Source organism: Hesperophylax consimilis, chromosome 11 (assembly GCF_061612785.1).
Source record: "Hesperophylax consimilis isolate HC1 chromosome 11, BYU_Hcon_1.0, whole genome shotgun sequence".
Classification (NCBI taxonomy): Eukaryota; Metazoa; Arthropoda; class Insecta; order Trichoptera; family Limnephilidae; genus Hesperophylax; species Hesperophylax consimilis.
This window is the reverse complement of record NC_142846.1, coordinates 31,021,812-31,043,722: the sequence shown is the minus strand read 5'-3', so window position 1 is coordinate 31,043,722 and position 21,911 is coordinate 31,021,812. Positions and strand designations below refer to the sequence as shown.

Sequence of the window (21,911 nt, the reverse complement as noted above, 5' to 3'; positions counted from 1 at the left end):
AAAAATATGCCTTCTCCGTGTCAAAACCCTATGAAACCTTATCTCATTTTTTCTTAGATATTCCGGTAGCAAAAATATTCAATCTCAGAATATAAAAACACGCTGTAAGAATGTTAAGTGGAATTCCAAAATTCAATCATCAAAATCGTTTACCAAATTCCGTGTAACTTCTTGAGTTTTAAGTACAAAATAGATATTCGACACCAGTATACAAGTATGATCATTGATTTGACGTGATTCTTTAGAAAAAAGATTTCTTTAAATATTGAAATCTAATTCTGTTTTAGAGAAGATTTATTGATTTTTACAATTTGTTTATTTTTAAAACATCATTATTTTTTTAATGTAAAAGTTTTTTGGCGATGCACAACGTCGTGTAATATTTTAAATCGAGCCGCTATCAATAACACCCCTTACGTAGATGGCGATAAAGTTTAAATTCCCGCTTAACACCATCCGCATGTTTTGATTTGTGCAAGAAAAAAACATTGCCAAAAAGTGCCTTTTATTTTATTTTGTGGATGTTCAGGCATAAATATTTAATTTTTTTCCGATCATTTTATAAATAATGTAATCTGCCACAATAAAATCACTACCGAAAATGGGTTCGTAAGTAGGAGATGTTGAACTTTAAAGCAGTTTTCATAGGCCTAATAAATTATTTTTTTCTGGGCTTATAAAAAGACTTATCTAAAAAAAAACTCAATTTTTACAGAGGCCAGGATGTTCTACTCGCAGTATTTAATTAAATCATCTGAAACCAAAAACACATGGTTTTGCATTACTAAGTAGTGCATCGCCTTAAAAGATTAATTCGTTGATGAAATAAATGAAGATAATACAGTCCAGGCAGAAAAAGTAAGATGCACCGTAAACCTTTTTTGAGATATTTATAACAAAAATTAATTTGATTTTGTAAAGCATTTCTGATCATTATATTTTAACCAGAATTAATAATGATGTATTTTAACCAACGTAGTACAGTTATTTTGTAACAGTTTACAATATTTAACCGTTATAAAATAGACCTATGAATTTTGCTATGTAAGGCCAATACAATAATATAATATATCATGTTATGTGAAGGGGAAAAGGAATTTGTGCCAAGACCTAGTTGTTTGGTGGTCCGTTTTCACTGCCTACCTCTGTGAAGAGATGGTGGTTTGTTAGTTTGTTAATATTGTTACCAAAAAGTTAAACTTTTGATTTCACTCATTTTGAAAATGATCAATGTGTTTAGAGGTTAAATTTAATATATTTTATTTAAAATTTTAAACAGACATTATCAATCTTAGGATGTTCAAACTTACCCATGATAAGCATAATGACCGGGAGAGTAGACAAGCAGGCTAGCATCACCGTCACCATAACTGAAAACAGACAAAAAATCAATGATGAAATCATCACAAAAACAGCGTCGTAAATATTAGATTTTTTCGACTGTGGTTTTAGACGTAAAGTTCGCTCTTCTCGATTCCGACCAGACGGACGCCAGTGTAAATTATGAAAATTCTACGGCGCAAAAGTCAATGAGAAGAGATCATCTAATCAAATAGCTTGGAGGTTGTTTGAGAGAAATACAAAAATTTTCTAACTACGATTTTTAAAGAGGATTTCAATGGTTTTTATCAAAACCTCATCTATTCTTGGCATTGGAAAAATATGTGTTTTATAACGTAATGTTTTTTCTCTGCAATCATTACTTATTTAAATTTGAAATACGTTAAAAATATCTACACTTTTAAATTGAATATCAATTGCCGTCAATTTGGAATATTTGATGTCATGATTGTTTATTTTTTTAATTTTCTAGGCTTAACGTGACCTGATTTAAATAATTAAATCCGATAGAAAAAATAAAAATTTCATGTAATTATATTAATGATGCAAAAAGAATTTTTTTATTTTTAATATTATCAATAAAAAGTAGTTTTACAGGTGTTTTTCGATAACTGTCTCACTGGAATATACCTGGTTCGAGACAGACGTATTGGATATATACATTAGTATTGACATATTATTTAATACATGCATAACTATAACTAATATAAATAATTAAGTTGTGTACATTTTAAACCGTGAAGACATAATAGAAAGTGTAGGTTATCCTACTGGGATAACAACATTATAAATGTATATGGAAAAGTTAAGATAAAATAGTTAATAAAATAATAAATGGAAGTAAATATAAGCAGTATAACCTAAGATAACACTTATAACAATATTTCATTACATTACAAGACAGAGGTCAATCAGCATCTAGTTGGAGAACAGTAATTAATAATTCAAAACAAATTTCTAAAAATATTATCTGTTTCGAGAGCGTTAATTTGAGCCGGTTATCGACCAAATTTGAGGTATAATTCTTCCTGCGTACAATTATAAATTTCCATTTTTACAGAGTAATTCAAAAGTTAACATAATTTTATGACAGCTCAAAATTATTTTCCGAGTTGAAAAGTTTTCTTTGGCCGAAAAAAAATCCGTCACGTTCTTTGAATATGAATACTGAATTATGCAAACAACCGACTTTTAATGAATTAACATTCTGTGTCCGCCCTAACCAATCGTGTTTACGTGTACATTTTAGCGAATATACTTTGAGTGACGTAGTCCGTAATATAATAAATCTAGAATTTGCAAAAACGAGGTCGCTTCAAAATGCCCTTTTTATGTAGGCTCTTGTACTTTCAGGAAAATGTGAAAAGCTGTTAATTTTAAGGCAAGTGTAATAAAAATACCTTTAATGCGACCTTTTTTTACCAATATTTTGTCGGGGACATACAAAAAAAATAGATAATTGCTTGAAACAACATCATAAAATTACTTAAAAATAATTAACCTTTCTTAAAGTTGGGCAAATAATAGATAATAGATGATAGAGTTATAAGATATTTACAGGCCTGTATAAAATGCTGAGACATAGTTATAGGAAAGCTGATAAAATTCACTATGTGTTTTACCTAGAATTCGTAAAAAAAAAATAACGTCATGGGTACGATACTATACGAAACGATTGTACCACCTCATCCAGTAGCACACCTGTCCTGGTGCGACTGGAACACCACTGTTTTGTTAGGACTTGGGAAACGTGCTATGAGGATTGGAAGGAGGTTGGAGTTTAATCGATCGGTATACATGGCAATCTAATAAGCCGATATTGGAATTTAGGATGAGCAGGAATAAAAAAAATGATTGAACCTTATTTATTAAGTTTTATATAGTCATTCTGCTTGCATTTTCTTACATTTCCTTGTCTCTTCTTGCCTTTTCTTGTCTCTTTCTTGTTTTTTTTTACTTTCTCCTGGCTCTTCTCACCTTTTTTTGCCTCTTCTTGCATTTTCTCAACCCTTTGAGGCTCGTCTTGTATCTTTTTGGCTCTTCTCGGCACTTATTGGCTCTTCTTGCTTCTTCTAGTCTCTTCTAGTATCTTTTTGGCTCTTCTCGGCACTTATTGCCTCTTTTTGCTTCTTCTAGTCTCTTTTAGTATCTTTTTGCGTGTTCTTGTAATTCCTCACATCTTCTTGGATAGTCTTTTCTCTTCTTGGCTCTTCTTATCGAACTTTCTCGACCCTTCTAGGTTCATATTGTCTGTTCAAACCTCTTTTTGGCTGTTCTTGGCTTTCCTTGGCTCTTCTTGCCTCTTCTTGACCCTTCTTAGCTTATCTTGTCTCTTTTTGGCTCTTCTTGTATCTTCCCACTTGTTACTTTCTTGTTATTTCAATTTTTTGTACGAATTAAGAAAAAATCGGAATCAGAAACCTATACCTTTGTTTTTTGGTGTGATTTTAAATGCAGTTCAAAAAAATTCATTAAAATTCAAACGTTGTTATTATTACCGCAATCTGAAGTGTTATTTTTATAATTACCCTGTAAATTACATTAAGTATGTACCTACACACGTCACACATTAAATCACGACAGAGATTGTGGAATAGACCGCAATCTGTTATATCCACTGGAGAAATTCATTAATAGAAATGTGTGCTGGGTGTTTCCGTGTGCATAAGAAGATCAATTTTATTTCTTGAGAAAATCATAATAGATTACTTTCAACTTTTAATGTAGAAATTATTTCTGAAAGAGATAATCAATTTCATTATTCTGACTGAGGCCTAGTTATAGGTCTTATGTCAACTTCTGGCGTCAGCAGCTTTCTTTCAAATATGTGTGAATTGCCTGATATAGCTTAGTGAAAAGATCTGAATAGCCACCTCCATTACTTCCGCAATCCGTTCAACCGCATAATATACTGAATAGCCACCTCCATTACTTCCGCAATCCGTTCAACCGCATAATATACTGAATAGCCACCTCCATTACTTCTGCAATCTGTGCAACCGCATAATATACTGAATATCCACCTCCATTACTTCCCCGCTCCGTTCAACCGCATAATATATCTACTGAATAGCCACCTCCATTACTTCCGCAATCCGTTCAACCGCATAATATACTGAATAGCCACCTCCATTACTTCCCCGCTCCGTTCAACCGCATAATATACTGAATAGCCACCTCCATTACTTCCCCGCTCCGTTCAACCGCATAATATACTGAATAGCCACCTCCATTACCTCCACAATCCGTTCAACCGCATAATATACTGAATAGCCACCTGCATTACTTCCCCACTCCGTTCAACCGCATAATATACTTTACATTTGGGGAATACCGATTTTCACTGGCTCCAAGGAGATTAACCACAGAAACTTGGAATTTACTTAATAAAAAGACTCTTGATCCCGCGACAGAAACTCCCTCAGCAGAAAATCCCCCAGAGTTTATTCTCCGGACAGCTGATCCCCGCACAGTTGATCCTCCGATGATCCAATATATGATATATATTGGATCCCTCCTACACTTGATCCTTTAAAAAATTATTTCCGCTGTACTTCCTCACTACAATTATACAGTCCGAAGTGGAAATTTATATATACCCACGTAAGGACTTTTACATATTTATGATATAATATAGTAGTGCAACAGGAGTAATAAAAGAGGAGTAAATTTAGCTAATACAATAAACAAGAGTGTCAACCAAAAATAACCTTCTGATAACTACATTCTGTGCTGTTGAACACATCTACTATTTCCGCCGAAGTATAATTGCCAATTGCATGCAATCTAGGTACAAGCTGTTTCCTTGAAGGAGTATACAGAGAGGATAAATCTCCGAATTACAAAAATGACATATGGGAGGAAGCACAATAGAAATAATCCTTTAGGGTCAACCGAAAGAGGGATCAAATGTACGGGGAATCAAAAATCGGGTGATCGATCAGCTAACGGAGATGATCGTTATGGAATCAATGAAAAGACCACACTTCTTGCGATTATTTGTTCAGTGGTCATATCTTATATCGCGACAATCTTAATGAGGTTTCGTCTGGAGGATTCTTGGCGCCGTTATCGCGAGGATTTCTGATTTGGGCCCGACTGGCGGTGCGTCGAGGGAAACGGCTGTGACTGAGCAAATTTAGCCGTCAAGGGCGCCACTCTAATTCGCTTAACTTCTAATCAAGACTGTGACTCGGTTAATTAATCTACCGAATGTGTGTAACGCCACTGCTCTGTCAGAAAACGATAAGTTAGTAGACTTAACGCTTTCTGTCAGAACAAGGATAATAATGGTTAATACATATGTATGTGCAGCAGGAAAATCATTTTAAAGAGATTCTTGCTTGCGTAGTGGTATACTATGTCGTAAGACTACTCCTGGGTAAGAGGAGAATGCGGGAGGGTGTTCTAAGCTGTTTCGGACTAATTTAAGCCACTATCGATGCACACAAATTTATTCAAACATGCGCTTTTAAAAATAATTTGCCTGAATACATGTGTATTTCAAGTCCCAATATCCCATAACACATAAAAAGTATTGCAGGCTAATACTTTGTATGTGTTATATCAAATTATTAACAGATAAATGAGTATTTCAAAGTGAAATTTCAGTTTGGTTGAATAAACAAGTTACGAGAATTTGAAGCTTGCTTCACAAGATAACGTTAACAAACCGGGGTTGGTTAACGTTATTCGTTATAATGTTATTTTTGGTTACGTTATCTTCATAAGATTACGTATCCTACGGCAGAGGTGTTGGTTGTCCATAAATTGGTTGCCGGAGCGGCGGTACCCAAACCCGCTTTTCAAATTGTATAAGTGCTGTTATTTCTTGTCAGATCGATATTAGAAATTGAGCTACCCTTTCCCATTGGTAATGCCGGTGACGTAGAAATCATAATGTCTAACCCATACATATTTCAAATCACCTAAACTATGTTGTAGGTTTTCGGTGGTAACGACCCAATAAATTGTACCTCACATCCGCCATGTGCTACCTTTAACTGATATTGAGATTCAGTACCGCCTCGTGGTGGCAAGGAAGTGGATGGCACAAATCATATCAGATCGTCATAAATAGTACTAAGTGGATTGCTTACATTTCAACCGTTCACATTCAAAATAATTAGATATTATTATTTTAAGTAGCTTACCCCACCCCATACATCAACGTATCATAGAATAAAATGAGAAATACGCTCGCAGTCCCATCAACGCTAAAGTAGAAGTCTATGAAGACGTTGTACAATTGAATACTTCTTTGCTTAAGAGGAAGCTAAAAGCCAAAAATGTGTATATTCTTGGTATACCTTATATTGTAGGTAATAGGCATTAAAACCACTTGACAAACAGAGTCTAGAAACGTTCGATTTCAAACAGTCTAAATTTGAATAAAACTATCTTTATTCCCTTTTACAATTCCCAAAAGTCATCCCCTAAAAATAATCTTAATCTGAAGTTCCACAACCCTAATTGTAACTTTGCGACATGCTTAAATTGCGAAGACGTGAAATTCGGACAATATATCAAGTATTTAGGAGTTACTATAGACTGCCAACTCAAATGAACTTACCATATAGAAAAGACGGTCAATAAACTGAGATACCTAAGTTACATTTTCAAACGAATGAGCAACATTGTCAATATAAGAACCATGAAACTTGTTTATGACGCGTTAGTGCTTTCATCTATTTCCTATGGAATAATTGCCTGGGGAGGAACTTACAATAATCACGTAAAACCCTTAGAAATCGCTCAGAAATCCATCATTAAAATAATGTACCAAAGGACCAAGACATATCCCACCAACCAGTTATTTCAAGAAACAGAAATCATGGAACTAAGACGGATCTATTGTATTCAATGTCTCAAATTTATATTTACGCGTCCTATCAATTTCACCAAAAACACAAATCGCTCGAGCCAGAGACATACCACATGCGTGTTCACAGTCCCTCACTGCAAAACTAGGCTGGGCCAAAGGCACATAAACTATATTGCCCCAAAATTGTTCAATTCTTTACCCAATTCCATCAACATGTGTCAAAACCTGAACTTATATAAGAAAAATGTTAAAAGTTGGATAAGAAACAATTTCGAAGCGAGTAACTTTTTTCTATAATTTAAGCCATCTGTTTCTAAATAACTAAACAACCACATGTCTTTCTGTAAATTAAAGATTAATTTCTTTAAATCAAAGAAATATATACATGCATCTATGTCTTATGTGTGTGTGTGGGTGTGTGTGTGTGTGTGTGTGTGCGTGAGTGTGTGTGCGTGTGTCTGTGTGTGCGTGTGTCTGTGTGTATATGTTTGTAAATTTAAAAAAAAGAAGATAAAATAAAAACTTCTCTAAAAAAAAAAACCAATCACAATGATCTCTATAGATACATTTAACAAGTTTAAAAAAATATATATTTTAAACACCACTGTTTTATCCTTACACTATAATACCCACGCTCAGGCTTCGCCTTTGTGGGATTTTTTTGCTACTCTTTCATTCTATATTACTATGTATGTACCTGAATTGTATATGTATCAAAAATTTTGTTAATAAAAAAAAAAAAATAAAAAAAAAAAACACAAAACTGTTTTTTATTTATTTTGTAAAAAATTTTATGAGAAAGCAAAAAAATTAATCAAGTGAAACTGTCACAGATAATCTTAGCTATAATACTGTATTTTTACATCTTTCATACATTTCTATTGAAAAAATATTTTTTTTAGTTGTGTTGGGGACGGATATTAGCACCGTCGCAACGCGGAATAATAGGATTGGAAAGGTTCGGAATGCCGACTTACCTTTTTCTATTCTTCCACGGTTTTCAATCCTTCTTTGCGCTGGTTCACAACAATTCACAAATTTCACAATGCGCGAGCTCACGATGGCTTTGATTTTCGACACGGTCGATAAAGGGGGCTCCGTAATCAAACGATGTTGACAGGACGAATATTTTAACTCAACTAACGTCGGCATAAACTTTTATTATATTCCTAATATATTGAAACATGTGTTCATGCACCTACATTTACCAATATATAGTTACTTGACGAAAGTGCGAAAATATTAGGGTTTATATGAACACGTTTTCCGACAGCATAATAATAAACTCGTATTGTACTAAAAGTTTAATACGAAACCTTGCACTCTGGTTTTTAACCGAATAATTTTTAATAAATCAAAAAATACATATTTTCTCCACTTGGATTTAAATCCAGAAATCTAGGGTTCGAACTCCGACGAAGGAAAATAGTAAGTAATCATTGTTTAGTAAGTAATCATTTTTGAGTAAGTAATCATTTTTAGTAAGTAATCAATTTTACTTGTCACAAATTTAGAAAATTAAGACATGTATAATTTATATAATAATACGATGCAGTTGAAATATTTATTTTCTAATTCTATATACTTATTTAAGATAGACTATCATAGATTATTATTATTTTATTTTATCACTGAACAAATAATCACAAGAAGTGTGGTCTTTTTATTGATTCCATAACGATCATCCCCGTTAGTTGATCAATCACCCGATTTTTGATCCCCGGAAAGATGATCTCCGTACGTTTGATCCCTCTTTCGCTTGATCCCCCTGCTGGTTGATCCCACGGACACTTGATCTCCTAAAGAATTATTTCTATTGGAATTACTCCCGTTCATTTTTTGTTATTCCCAGATTTATCCTTTCTGTCAATATCTATTAAGTATGGAGGCCAAACGCTAGAATATTGTGTACCAGTGACATTTAATAAACTAAAAAATAACTTGGCACTTGAGGAAAATGACAAACAATAAAAACGTAAAAAGGTGGATAATAAAAGAGAAATCAATGTTTCCTGAAATTTATTTTTAATTTTATATTTTTATTAATTTCGTATTCTAAAATATTAATTAATATCTTTTTCTCCGTAGACTATTGTTTCTTCTAATGTTAGCACAGTACAAACAATAATTTTTACATTTCTGAGATTCTATAATTTGTAAAATTCTTATTTATGTTCATATTAATTAGAACAAAACGTTAAGGGAGAACTTGGAGATAAGGAGCCATGTTCGGACTATTTTTATTTGTAACTTAACCTGTAATAACACATGTAGTAATATTAAATAATAACAAAAATAAAAATGAAAAAAATTACTAGCTTACGCCGTGATTTGAACCTGCGATCTCCCTATTCGTAGTCGAGTGCCTCACCCCTCAACCAGTCCGTAAGGATGCCGAAAAGATTAAAAAAAAACTAAAGATGGGTTGTGATCGCAACAGGCGAATCAAGAGTGGACTGTATAAATTAATTGTGAACTTAGAAATTGACACAACTATGGTTGGAGATGGTGAACATGGAGTAAGGAAGGAATCCGACTTACCCCTTTGATGTTCTTCAAAGATGTTTATGGTTGGTTTCACTCACAGGAGATATGATTTATTTTACACACAAGCTTCCATAACATCCAGGTTGTATAAGAAACACACCGAGGGAACCGAAAATGTTCACTGCACAGCCTTCTACCCTGAGTTGATATCAATAACAGCACTGATAACAAAGAGATGTTCATCAAACAGGCTTCATTAATAAAATGCTTTGACATTCACTTTTATTGTTGTAAAATATCACACAAAAACGTAGGTACAGTCGAATAATGACAGGTACCTAATTGTAAGTAATATAGGATGGGAAAAAATGCGAGGATAATGTTAAAGGAAGATAGTTGCGTCAACATGGGTTGTTTCATAGAATGATAACAATTCATCAAATTTCAATGTTCATTTTCGAGTTTTGTGAATGTCCTATTCAAGTTCTGTTATTATATCATTATCGACTAGCTACTTGAAAGAACTGAAATAATAACAGAACTTGTATATTAACTTTTAAATTTGATAAATTATTCAAATTCTGTGAAACGTCCCAAGTTGTTCAGCGCTCTTGGAGTGATTTTTTTCGCTAAGGTAGGGTGCTACTTCAGGGCTGGATTGTAAACGCAAACTTTGTCAGCTATTTTTTTACTGATTTGATATCTTTTTTTTAAATATAATAAGCTCCCTTAAAACACCGTTCTTCTAGCTCGTACGCTGGGTAAAGCATTTCTTTCAAATCTATCAGGGGAGGCCAAGCCGTCCTTTATTTCGGTAGAGATTAAAAGTATGTAAATTATTTCCATTGTAAATATATACAGGCGATTTTTCTTTAAGCCGGACTCTATTTTCTTTGCTGACGTGCCTTAAATCATAACAATTGTCAGTATGTGCAGGTAAATTTAAATAAAAAACCATTCATCGGCAAGAATTGAAGAAGATGATGTATTTGGGAATAAAACGAGGGCGAACTTGGGTTAGATTCTAGATTTTAATAAACTAGCTGGCATGCACCCGGCGATGCTGGTAGACATATACCATATCTGACTCTTTTTCTGTTGGCCTGTTTAAAATATACAATTCTGTAGTACATTATTTAGATGTATCTCATAAGGTTTAGCCAGCCTTAGCAATGTATGTGCCCGAAAATATATGTTTATGACTAATTACAAAATATCGATATTTCTCTACTTTGTGTAAATATAATATGCATGCATTATTCTCGTTTATAACTTATATAACTTTTATGTTCTGGAAAAAAAACTTTAAGTGATATTGAAAACCCTATCAGAATCCGTTGTGTATTTTAGAACTAATAAAATAGAAGGTTAAAGGAAGTTTCAGGTCAGATCGATATGTTTTGGTGGAATTGATTCTTAATGACTTAATTGGTGTAACTTACGGGTGTAATCATCGGGTGTAGTCATCTCGTCTATGGTTAACTGTAGTGCTAAGATCTGAAATTTCCGCGTCCCTTATAAACTAGCCGAAAAATTAATAGGAGTTGTTTAAAGCCACAATAAATAGATTTAAATTAAAGTTTAAACCTTCTACGTTTTGTGGGATCAAAAGTTTTAGTTAAGATTTCAAAGTGTGAGTGATTTTTGCGCAAAAACTAATTAAAGTAAAAAAATATTAAATGTCAAGTTGAGTGACTTTGTCTATGCAATAAAACAAATATTAAATAGTGATTGCCACCATCAATTTTTCATCAAGCATAATTAAAGAGGGGCATTTGTGAACTTACTAAAATAGTGATGTCTAGCACACGTAGCAAAACCCCAATAATTTCGGAAGATAAATTGAACATGGATAAGATTATTGAATACATTGATAAAAAATTTGAAACCCTGAAAAAAGATATATTTACAAAAATTGATTTACAAACTACAGAAACTACAAAAAGTATTGATTTTATCAGTGCTCAATACGATGAGATGTTAAAAAAAATTGAGGTCTCAAATAATTTAAATCGAGCGATTCAAACAGATTTTGAAAATATAAAAAAAGACCAAATGGAAAAAAATATGATTATTAAAAAACTTGAAATCCGACTTTCTGATTTGGAAACGTTATCAAAATCTAATAGTTTGGAAATAGCAGGAATTCCACAACAAAACCGCGAACAACCTGTGGAAATTGTTAAAAAAGTTGCTGCCGCAGCAGGAATCCACCTCTTACACACTGATATAACTGACGTCACGAGAGTCTCAGACAGACGAAATGAAGCCCCTCCTAAACTTCTTGTGACCTTTTCCGATAAAAGAAAAAGAGATTCCCTCCTTGATAAGAAAAAGGAAATAAATTATAATGAAATCAAGGATCTGGCGACATCTCGAATCTTCATCGGGGAAGAATTAAGCCCGTATCATAAAGAAATCCTATGGAAAACAAAACAATTATCAAAAGAAAAAAATTACCAATATGTATGGTACAAACAGGGTAAAGTTATGATACGCAAAAAACAAGATGATAAAATTATCTACATTAAGCACCTTGATGATATGGTGAAAATAATTTAGTGAATAATATGAACAACATTACTTAATCCACTTAATAATTTAAATTGAGAAAATGAATAACGCACTAACAACAAACATACCAAACATATCATCCATAAACAATAATTTTAACATAATGCACCAGAATATTAGAAGTATCAATAAAAACTTTGATGAACTACAAATATTGATGAAAAGCTTAAATTTAAAATGGGATATTATTATTCTTACTGAATGTTGGCTAACTGATAAATACTACCCCCTACAAATTGGGAATTATGTCCCTTACTCTACAATAATGAACAACACAAAAAATGATGGTGTCATCGTATATATTAAAGAAGATATAGAAGCTGATGTCAGAGAGATCTGTATCAATAATGCAAACTGTCTAAGTATATCAATCGGTAATGACACAACAATACTCGCAATTTATAGATCTCCTTCTACACAAAATCTAGAACCATTCCTCAACTCCTTATCTAATCAACTAAGTCTACTAAAAAGAACTAAAGATGTATTTATCATCGGTGATATAAATATTGATATTCTTGAAAATGGCCATCCAAAAAAATTTGATTATATGCAAACACTAGCATACCATGGATATAAAAGCCTAATTGATGAACCAACACGTGTATATAATGAAAGCAAAACTTGCATTGATCATATCTTTTGTAAAACTAATAGAAAAACTCAAGCCATTATTTGTACTACCACACTGACAGACCATTATACAATAATTCTATCTATTACAAAAAAAAATACATATGTAAACCAAAAAAAGAAATCACTCCTAACGAAATCTGAAACAAATTGGGAAAACGTCAAATGCGAGTTAACAGTGAATGACTGGACAAGCCTTCTGGAAAAAGATGATACTGATACTGCTTGGAGTTATTTTATAGAAGTTTTACAGAACATTATCCTATCAAACACCAAAACCATAGAAAAAAAGTTATCTCATAAAAATTTACACATTAAACCTTGGATTAGTCAGAATATTATAAACTCAATCAGAAAAAGAGATGAACTGCACAAAAAAGTCAAAAACAACCCTTATGATATCCTAACACTTCGATTCTACAAAAGATATCGTAATACATGTAAAAATGTAATACGTTATGCTAAAGAAACATTCTATAAAAACAAGATTGATGAATGTAATAATGATTCACGTAAACTCTGGCAGATCATAAATGAAATAACTAATGCTAAAGCCTCACATAATGACAATAGCATTAAGGAATTAAACATTGATGAGATTCCCACATCTTTTACAGAACACCCGGACAAACTTCTTGACTTTATAAACAACTATTTTTGCAATATAGGCTCAAACTTAGCAAATAAAATTAAACAAAATTCAATTAGTACTATCGAAAATACAGTGAGGATTGACGATGTAAATCAAGAAAACAGCCTCAATATTGTCAAGATAACAAGTGATGAAATAAGAAATATTATAGCCTCCCTAAATATAAATACTTCATCGGGAAATGAACTGATATCAAGCAAATCAATTAAATATCTACAAAATGAGTTAATCCACCCACTGACGTATCTTATAAATCTGTCAATATCAAATGGTATTTTTCCTGCTTGTCTTAAAATTGCTACGATCATTCCAATATATAAAAACGGTCCCAAAAATGATGTATCAAACTATCGACCAATTAGTATTTTAACTACACTATCAAAAATATTAGAAAAAGTTATAAAAAAACAAATGCTTACATTTTTGGATTCTAATAAAATATTATCATCTACGCAGTATGGTTTTAGGGAAAACCTGGGTACTGGTGACGCTATAGCTAATGTAACAAATACAATTATTAGAAAATTGGATGAAGGCAAAAAATGCCTAGCAGTTTTCATTGATCTTCAAAAAGCTTTCGATACCATTGACCACGAAATACTGTATTTAAAACTAAAAAAAAATGGAATAACCGAAACAACCCTAAACCTACTTAGAAGTTACTTAACGGGAAGAGAACAATTTGTACAAATTGGTAAAAAAAGGAGCAAAACTCTACCAATTAAGTACGGTGTCCCCCAGGGAAGCGTATTAGGACCTATACTATTTCTAATTTACATAAATGACCTTATGAATCTTCCCATCAAAGGAAACATAATGAGCTTTGCAGATGACACTGTAATTTTATTCCATGAACAAGATTGGACAAGCACATATAAGGAGGCTGAACATGGCCTAACTGTTCTTCAAAACTGGCTTAAAGCAAACTCCCTTACATTAAATGTGAATAAAACCAAATATTTAATTTTCTCCAAAAACAAAAGAGGACAACCAATGAATGAGCATATACTCAAACTACATGAATGTCAAAAAAAATTTCCTCAATGTTCCTGCTCGATTATAACTCAAACCAAAAGCATAAAATATCTTGGTATTGAAATTGACGATAAACTACACTGGGATTCACACATTGATCGAACTTCAAAAAAGTTAACTAAACTCATCTACTTCTTCAAAAAATTACGGAACATTTTGTCAGCTAGGGATTTAAAGAGAGTTTACCATGCTTTATGCCACTCCAAATTGGAATATGGAATAATAGGATGGGGCTCAGCAGTATCAAAACATATAAAACAGCTGAAGGTAACTCAGAATTGCATCATAAAGACCATACTAAAGGTTCCCATAAGGACATCAACAACAGAAATTTTTAAACAATTTGACGTTCCAAGCATACAGAAAATCTATGCCAAAAACATTTTGGTACAACACCTCAAAAATAATTCTCAGGAAAACACCTCACATACTCATAATACCAGAGCCAAACAAACAGAGATACTAACTATACCAAAGTGTAACTCTACCTTTGGACAAAGAAGCTCTGAATTTTTAGCAGTAAAGGTATATAACAAACTCCCACTTAGTATCAAACAAATCAAAACAAAAAAAAACTGCATTAAGAACATTAAATCTTGGCTTAAGGAATTACCGGAAAAAGAACTTACTAGCATATTTAAAACATCGTCGTAGAAGTTTCTGGAAACCCTTACCCAAAACATGAAGTCGAACCATAGAAGTCGCTGAAAAATTATTCAAAACCTAGTCCCCCTCAGCACAGGATCTCCTAGTGAGGAGGACTATAAAAATCTATATCAATTAATCATATAAATATATATAATTCTTATAAAAATGTTTAAAAAAATGTAATATAGTAACTAAATAAAAAAAAAAAAAAAAAAAAAAAAAAATTACGATTGGTTAAACATTGTTATACTTACTTTAATTTGCAATTCAGCCATTTACGTAATTAGTGCCCTTAGTGAAATTGACCGAGAAATGGATTAATTGAGTAATTCTAGCGTTTCGCCTTATTTCTCTATAGGAAGTAGTTTGTAGAAGTAAATAGAGGTTTCTTGATGTTAATCGAATCGTAAAACGGACTTAAGGAAAGACAAATTAATTAATTATACATATTTTTTTTAAAATCTTATTATATTATATGTACCTATGTGTATAAGGGTACTTTATCGCTTGTCGGAATTCTTGAAACAATAAGTTCCAATTTTGAAAATGACACCCAAATTCAAACCAATTCCTTGAGTCCATTGAACCACAGTTACAACCATAGACAAGTTAAATAGAAGTTAGCATATTTGATTATCAACAACAACTCCGGTCTTAGTGGTCGAGTTGTAAGGCTCTCGACTAGAAATCCGGAGGTCGGGGGTTCTAATCCCAGAGTGCAAAATATTTTGTTTAATAAGTGATGTTATTTCACTATTTATTAATTTATAATAATTTGTAGCGTATTTGCGACACATTCCAGAGCGGAATAACTATCTCAATAACACCCTGGTGTAAGACCGCCAATCAGATTTGAAAAGTGGCTTGAAATGGCTTTAGCCATGTTTAGTGACCAGATCTCTTCAGCCTCACAACATACCCCAATTGGAGATGCCATAGTCTCTCTGGACAATCACAACTGACATATATTTTCCCCATCTTTTATACCTATCACAATATGTCCTTTTTCTGGTCATGAAACTCATATATTTAGAAAGAATGTCTAAAAATAAATCATTTCTAACATTCCAGATAAGGAAAAACCTTATTTCTGAGGAAACTTAAATAAGACCGAACTTAATATTATTTTGTTCAAGTTAAAACCTTTTTTCCTTAAAAATGATTCATATTTGTCAGTTCTCCGCATGTTTTAACCCGTTAACGCTTCACGAAGTATTGATATGCTGGTGAGTGGGGTTGTACCTACTTTGTGGGGCTAGGGGTAGTAGCCGGTCAACACCTCTTGTTAAATGGGTGCATATAAGGATTGGTCATCATCACAGTGGTCGGCTTTGGTTCCGATGTGGAACCTTTGGACGCCAAATCTTGCCGGGGGCAAGATATGCCGAGCTCTGCGGTGAGACATAAGAACCCTTCTCAGGGTGGTGGGCATATGGGCTTATTCACAAGTAAATCAGAGTAAAAGACAAGTTTCTGTACATATAAGTTGAACTCTATTTCATGATAACAGGGTAAACATTAAGCAAGGGATTTTAAAGGACTTACCCCCTATCAGACCGATTCTATCCTATCTAACTATCTAAACGCGGATGAGTGGAGATGCCTTCCTCCCAGGGGAACGTCTGCTTCGGCGCGGGCGACCGGCCCACCAGCTCCGCCTCTCGTCCAGTCTCCAGCCAGGAAACCAGTCTCCGGTGTCCATCCACCCGATTATTACGGATCCTTTCAAGGCGCGCGTGTGAATGGCGGTAGGCGGCGTTCACGCACCCAAATACAATACTCATCCGAACGATCTAGTATTCCTCAGCGTACTCAAGGTTTGCATGTACGAAGCGAGAGAGGATTGTCTCTTTAAACGTGGATTACACCCCAAACGGAACACGCGGCCCGGTGCACTTTGGCACTCGTTTAATTCACGCGGGTTTTAAAATTGTCGACCGACATTGCGCGTATTTCGGCGCGGGTTTTGTTTACATTTAACCATTACTCCGCGTATCTCAGGATCGGATGCCTGATTTTACTTTTAAGATTCGTCGCGTACTTGCTCCGAACGGTTTTTAAAATTGCTCCATATAAACTTGGCACCTGACGTTTCAACTGAGTCCTCGCCCAACTGGGCTCCGTTGGAAAGTGTGGAACCTTGCAAGAATAATCCTTTCCCGTTATTTTGCGCCGATTTTATGGCTGTCAAAATAACCATAGACAAAAATCAAAATAATAATTAGTACCTAATTATAATTGTTATGTTTCTAAATATTTTCATAACAGTATATAAATATTATTTTTCGTTTACGTTATAAAGCCTTGTTGATTCAATGTGATTGTCTTAATATTTTGACGTGAAAATGTCTTTAAAATCGATGCCGGGTATGGGGAGGTAATCGTGCCCGGAGCTACAGTTTCCGTCGAAATAATTTCAAACATCGATAATCCGGCTGAAATTAGAAATAGCGCCAACATTCTGCCTTGAAAGAAAAATGATGAAGGTTTGTTCCATTCCAACATTTGTGGCAACTGGACGTCGTGAACTGCGCATGCACAAAGTGAACCGACGATTTTCGACTTTCCGGATTCGACACGTGTCCCTAAACGTGATCATATCTCAGAGCGAAAACATGCACAGGTGTGTTGTCTAAAAAGTCTAAAATTTTGTTATTTGCTTTAGGGAGTTTTCCAACTTTCTTTTTTTCTGAAATATTCGAAAAGCTTAGCAGTCATTTAGTGATATTTTGATAAAACCTTTGTTTATAAGTTTTCCATTTAATTTAATTCCTGCATTCACCATTTTTTCGATTACCTTATAAGTGTGTGTTAACTTATTTCGAAATGTCAATAAAAATAGTTTCTTGTAAAAAAATATACTATAAGTAGGTACCTATTTTATCGCTTGTCTGAATTCTTCACACAATCAGTTCCAATTTTGAAAATGAGACTTAAATTCAAAGCAAATTTTAGTTCATTGAATCAGATTTCACGCAGGAATAACGAAAGCTCATCACAGACAACCGATATTAGTATGTTTAGTGGTAGATAGGTACCTACTTTATCGCTAGTCTGAAACCATCACAAAGTTCGTAATTTGAAAATGAAACTTATATTCAAAGCAAATTTGAGTTTATTGAAACAGATTTCATGCATGCACAGACAACCGAAATTAGTATATCTGATTATTATACATATTCTACGGTATAAAAAAATTTTAAATCAATTACAAAAATTATCGCTAATACTAATGCAATTTAGTTGACGGTTACAAAAATTATATTTTAAATAACATATAATATTAACTTACTCGTCCTGTTGACAATCCGCATCGCCCTGCAGACGAAATCACAAGTGCCCGTGGCCTCCATGTTAGCGTCCTTGAGCTGGTACGCCACTGATCCGTAAGTGGTCAGGGCGGACACAAGCGCCCTGGGCGGGGGCGTGCCACGGCCGCCCTGCCCGCCGCCCAACGTGCCGTGGACCGAGCCGCCACTGCACAAGCGGCGCTGCTCATCTCCGGATACCTGGAATGAAGATTTATTTTTTATAAACATCATTAATGTCAGCCGTATTTATATAGCAGGCCAAAGATATTAGAAGAACGAGATATGCTATGTTGGCCTCCGGACCGTAGGCGGAGTACTACCTAATTATGGTACTTTGAATACTATCGGGACGTGTACGCATAGAAATCTGTTCTATGTATTAGTGCGGATACCTTAGCGTAAGCGAAGGTGTGCACTGTGCAGTAGTATTGGTGAACAAAACCGGCGACACTGGGCAAAACAATTCCACACAGTATGAACTACTCATAGCACATCTCGTTCTTCTAATATCTTTGTAGCAGGCAGTGCAATTTAAAAAAATAAAATAATCATTATCTCACAAACAATAATTGTCGGGATGCTTCTAAAATCATAACAAATAAAATTGTTTTTATAATCTTTTAATCTTTTGGTCATCTTGGAGAACATTCATTTCTATGTTCCCGATGGTCATCTTTATCACCGACAACAAAGACTATTCTATCTTCAGGCCTGCAGGACTAACTTGCCAATGGTAATGCCTGTGGGGAGAGCAATCTTGCTGTTGAACAGAATCAATTCGGATATCGACATTTTTGCATTAATGAAGCTGCCTTTAAAAGGCAAGCTCTTTTATTTATTTATATATATACGCCTAAAATGGTTTTACATAAAAGTGATACATGATGCAGTGTACATAGGAGAATATCTGTATTATACATACAGGAGATACTGACAGTAAATAGATGTAATCCATCGTAAAGTAGGTACAAAAGTATTACTGGTATAGTTGATATACACACTATTTATATTAATGAAAGAATTATTATATAGTTGGTGACACGCGAGTAAGACTTAACTCACTATCGCTGCACTGAAATCGAATAAAATACGATAAAATGTAGTTTATTTTTAATAATACCAATGTCAATTTCATGATACTCCATGAAGTAACAATATGGTACACAGTATAGTGAATGGTTGGAAAAGACGGGAACGCCCAAGAAAGACTTAGTGCAATATATATTTTTATAAATATTTAAGTATATTTTATTTAGTTACAAAATTTAATATTTTATATCTATTGTACATCTATTCTAAAACTGCTATAAAAATATTCTTTCACCTACCTACTAATAATTTGACTTCATAAAATTGAGACATAACCAACGAAATACTGCACATCTCTTGGCTTCTTTAACATTACAATGAAGTTCTTTAAACATTTTGAAACCTTTATAATAAATATTTTTTTGTGTTGCCGATAAATTTACCTTACGAAGCTAAAATCGTTGTAGCTCCTCGTAGGATAGCCATGGACTAGACTCACTAGACTATTAATACTAAGACTTTTTAACATTTAATTTTTTTTATGTTAAATTGTTTTTTATGGTGATAGAAAAAGTTGGGGACGCCCGAGGAAGACAAGGCACGATCAAATAATTAAAACTTACTTAAAAATATTGTAATAAAATTAATTATTACAATATTTTTTATACATTTTTCAATATTTTATGTAACTATCCATGTATTTATAAAAAAAAATCAATAGTAAATAAAAAAAAAATAATAATAAATTTAAAAAAAAAACACATATTTATAGTAAAATGTGGCACATGTGATGAAGATGAAAGAAGTGTGTTTGTAGAATGTAATATACTTAAAAAAGTAAGCTTATTCAATTCTTGAGAATAATAATATTCCCACCTTAAAAATACACCCAGTTTTCAGGTACACTAGAATTCAAAACTTCGTAACTTTACTACAAATATTCATAACCACGAGCAACGTCAGCTGGTGCCATTATTATTGTGGCTATTTTATAATTTTAAAAGAAAGCTTGTAAAATGGCTCATATCCGTACTAGATATTTGATATACCTTTTAATTAAAAAAAACCTTCTGTTTGTTATTTTTTGGCCTCACATTCAAAATTAGGTTTTGTGTGAAAAAGGCCGCGCAGTCTTACTTTGACTAGTTAACTGACCTGATAGTTCTTCATCCACTTTATTTTTCAAATACGAGTAAGCCTTACTTTGACTAGGTGGCTAACTTTTCTATATTATGGTACCAATGTCTGAATAAAGTTAGAAAGAAGATTTGTCATTGAAATAATGACGTTACTTACAAATCTTTCGATTTATTAAGTAAGAAAAAAATTTCAAAATTCTTGTAGACTACAGAACTTCTTGTTTTAGACTATAACATAAAATTAACGTATCTCCACCAAAGTGCGAGTATTATATTTATAATCTAACAGATATGGAATAAACGGTGACCGGACAAATCATCACAATGATAATTCATCACATTTTTAAAAAGTTATTTAAAGTCATGGAAAGCGATGAAACAAAAACTTTATTAACTGGGTTATGTAGGTTAGGATAGGTTAAAAAATATTTTATCATCGTTTCTAATGACTTTATATCACTTTTTAAAAGTGTGTTGAATTGTCACTGCGTTGAGTTATCATGGAACCGTAATGTAACTTTTTTTTAATATTCCAGCACAAATTTTGTGTATTCACTGACAATTGTTTTGCTTTTCGTGCGAACGTTGTACATTCCCTTAAAAATAATGCTTTCATTACTCAGCAGAATTAATTCCAGTATTTTTGCTGAGACGCTCCTTAAATTATACAAAGATGATGGGACTCCGTGGAGAAGTAAAGTATATTAAGGCTGACAGAAATTCCGTTCTCGTTCCTAAATAATAAACAATACATTTACTGACCTTGGGTTTGGTTCAGTGCGTCCACCTTTTACCCAGTTTCTACCTTAGCTCTAAAACAAAAAAGGCTGAAACAGAATATTGAGTTTTTTCACTCCAATCTTCAAGATGAACGTCGATTTGTTTGAAGATGAAGTACACGAATAAAACCTCTCATTAATGATATTATAGTAATTCTTTTTGTTTATGTGAAACCGCACAAGAATCCCAACTGTTCCCAACCGTCTGGAGCCTGTGATACTATGGCATCTCTAATTGGGGTATGTTGTGAGGCTGAAGGTAGTGGGAGAGGAAAGAAATGGGGAAGAGAAGGGTGGGAAAATAGCTGATTATTCAAATCTGGTCATCAAAAACGGCGAAATCCATTTCAAGCAACTTTTCAATTATGAGTGGTGGTCTTACACCAGAGCGATACTAAAAGTATTTTCCACTCTGGAACGTGCTGCAAATAATACTGTATATTCTTTTAAATTAGTAAT

At 33.4% G+C, this 21,911-nt stretch overlaps 1 protein-coding gene across 3 annotated transcripts in view; it reads right to left on the bottom strand.

Annotated features, from left to right (window-relative positions):
• The window catches only part of LOC149420023 (uncharacterized), a 167,784-nt gene that overhangs the window by 72,350 nt on the left and 73,523 nt on the right, over positions 1-21,911 (bottom strand). For 2 of the 3 annotated variants that reach the window (XM_089637138.1, XM_089637139.1), the window contains exons 4-5: positions 18,487-18,703; positions 1,311-1,370 (exon numbers count right to left, since the gene is read on the bottom strand). In XM_089637138.1, coding sequence (XP_089493264.1) covers positions 1,311-1,370; positions 18,487-18,703 — 277 coding nt within the window. Of the gene's footprint in view, positions 1-1,310; positions 1,371-18,486; positions 18,712-21,911 lie in introns of all 3 variants that reach the window. The other variant, XM_089637140.1, reaches the window with a different exon arrangement.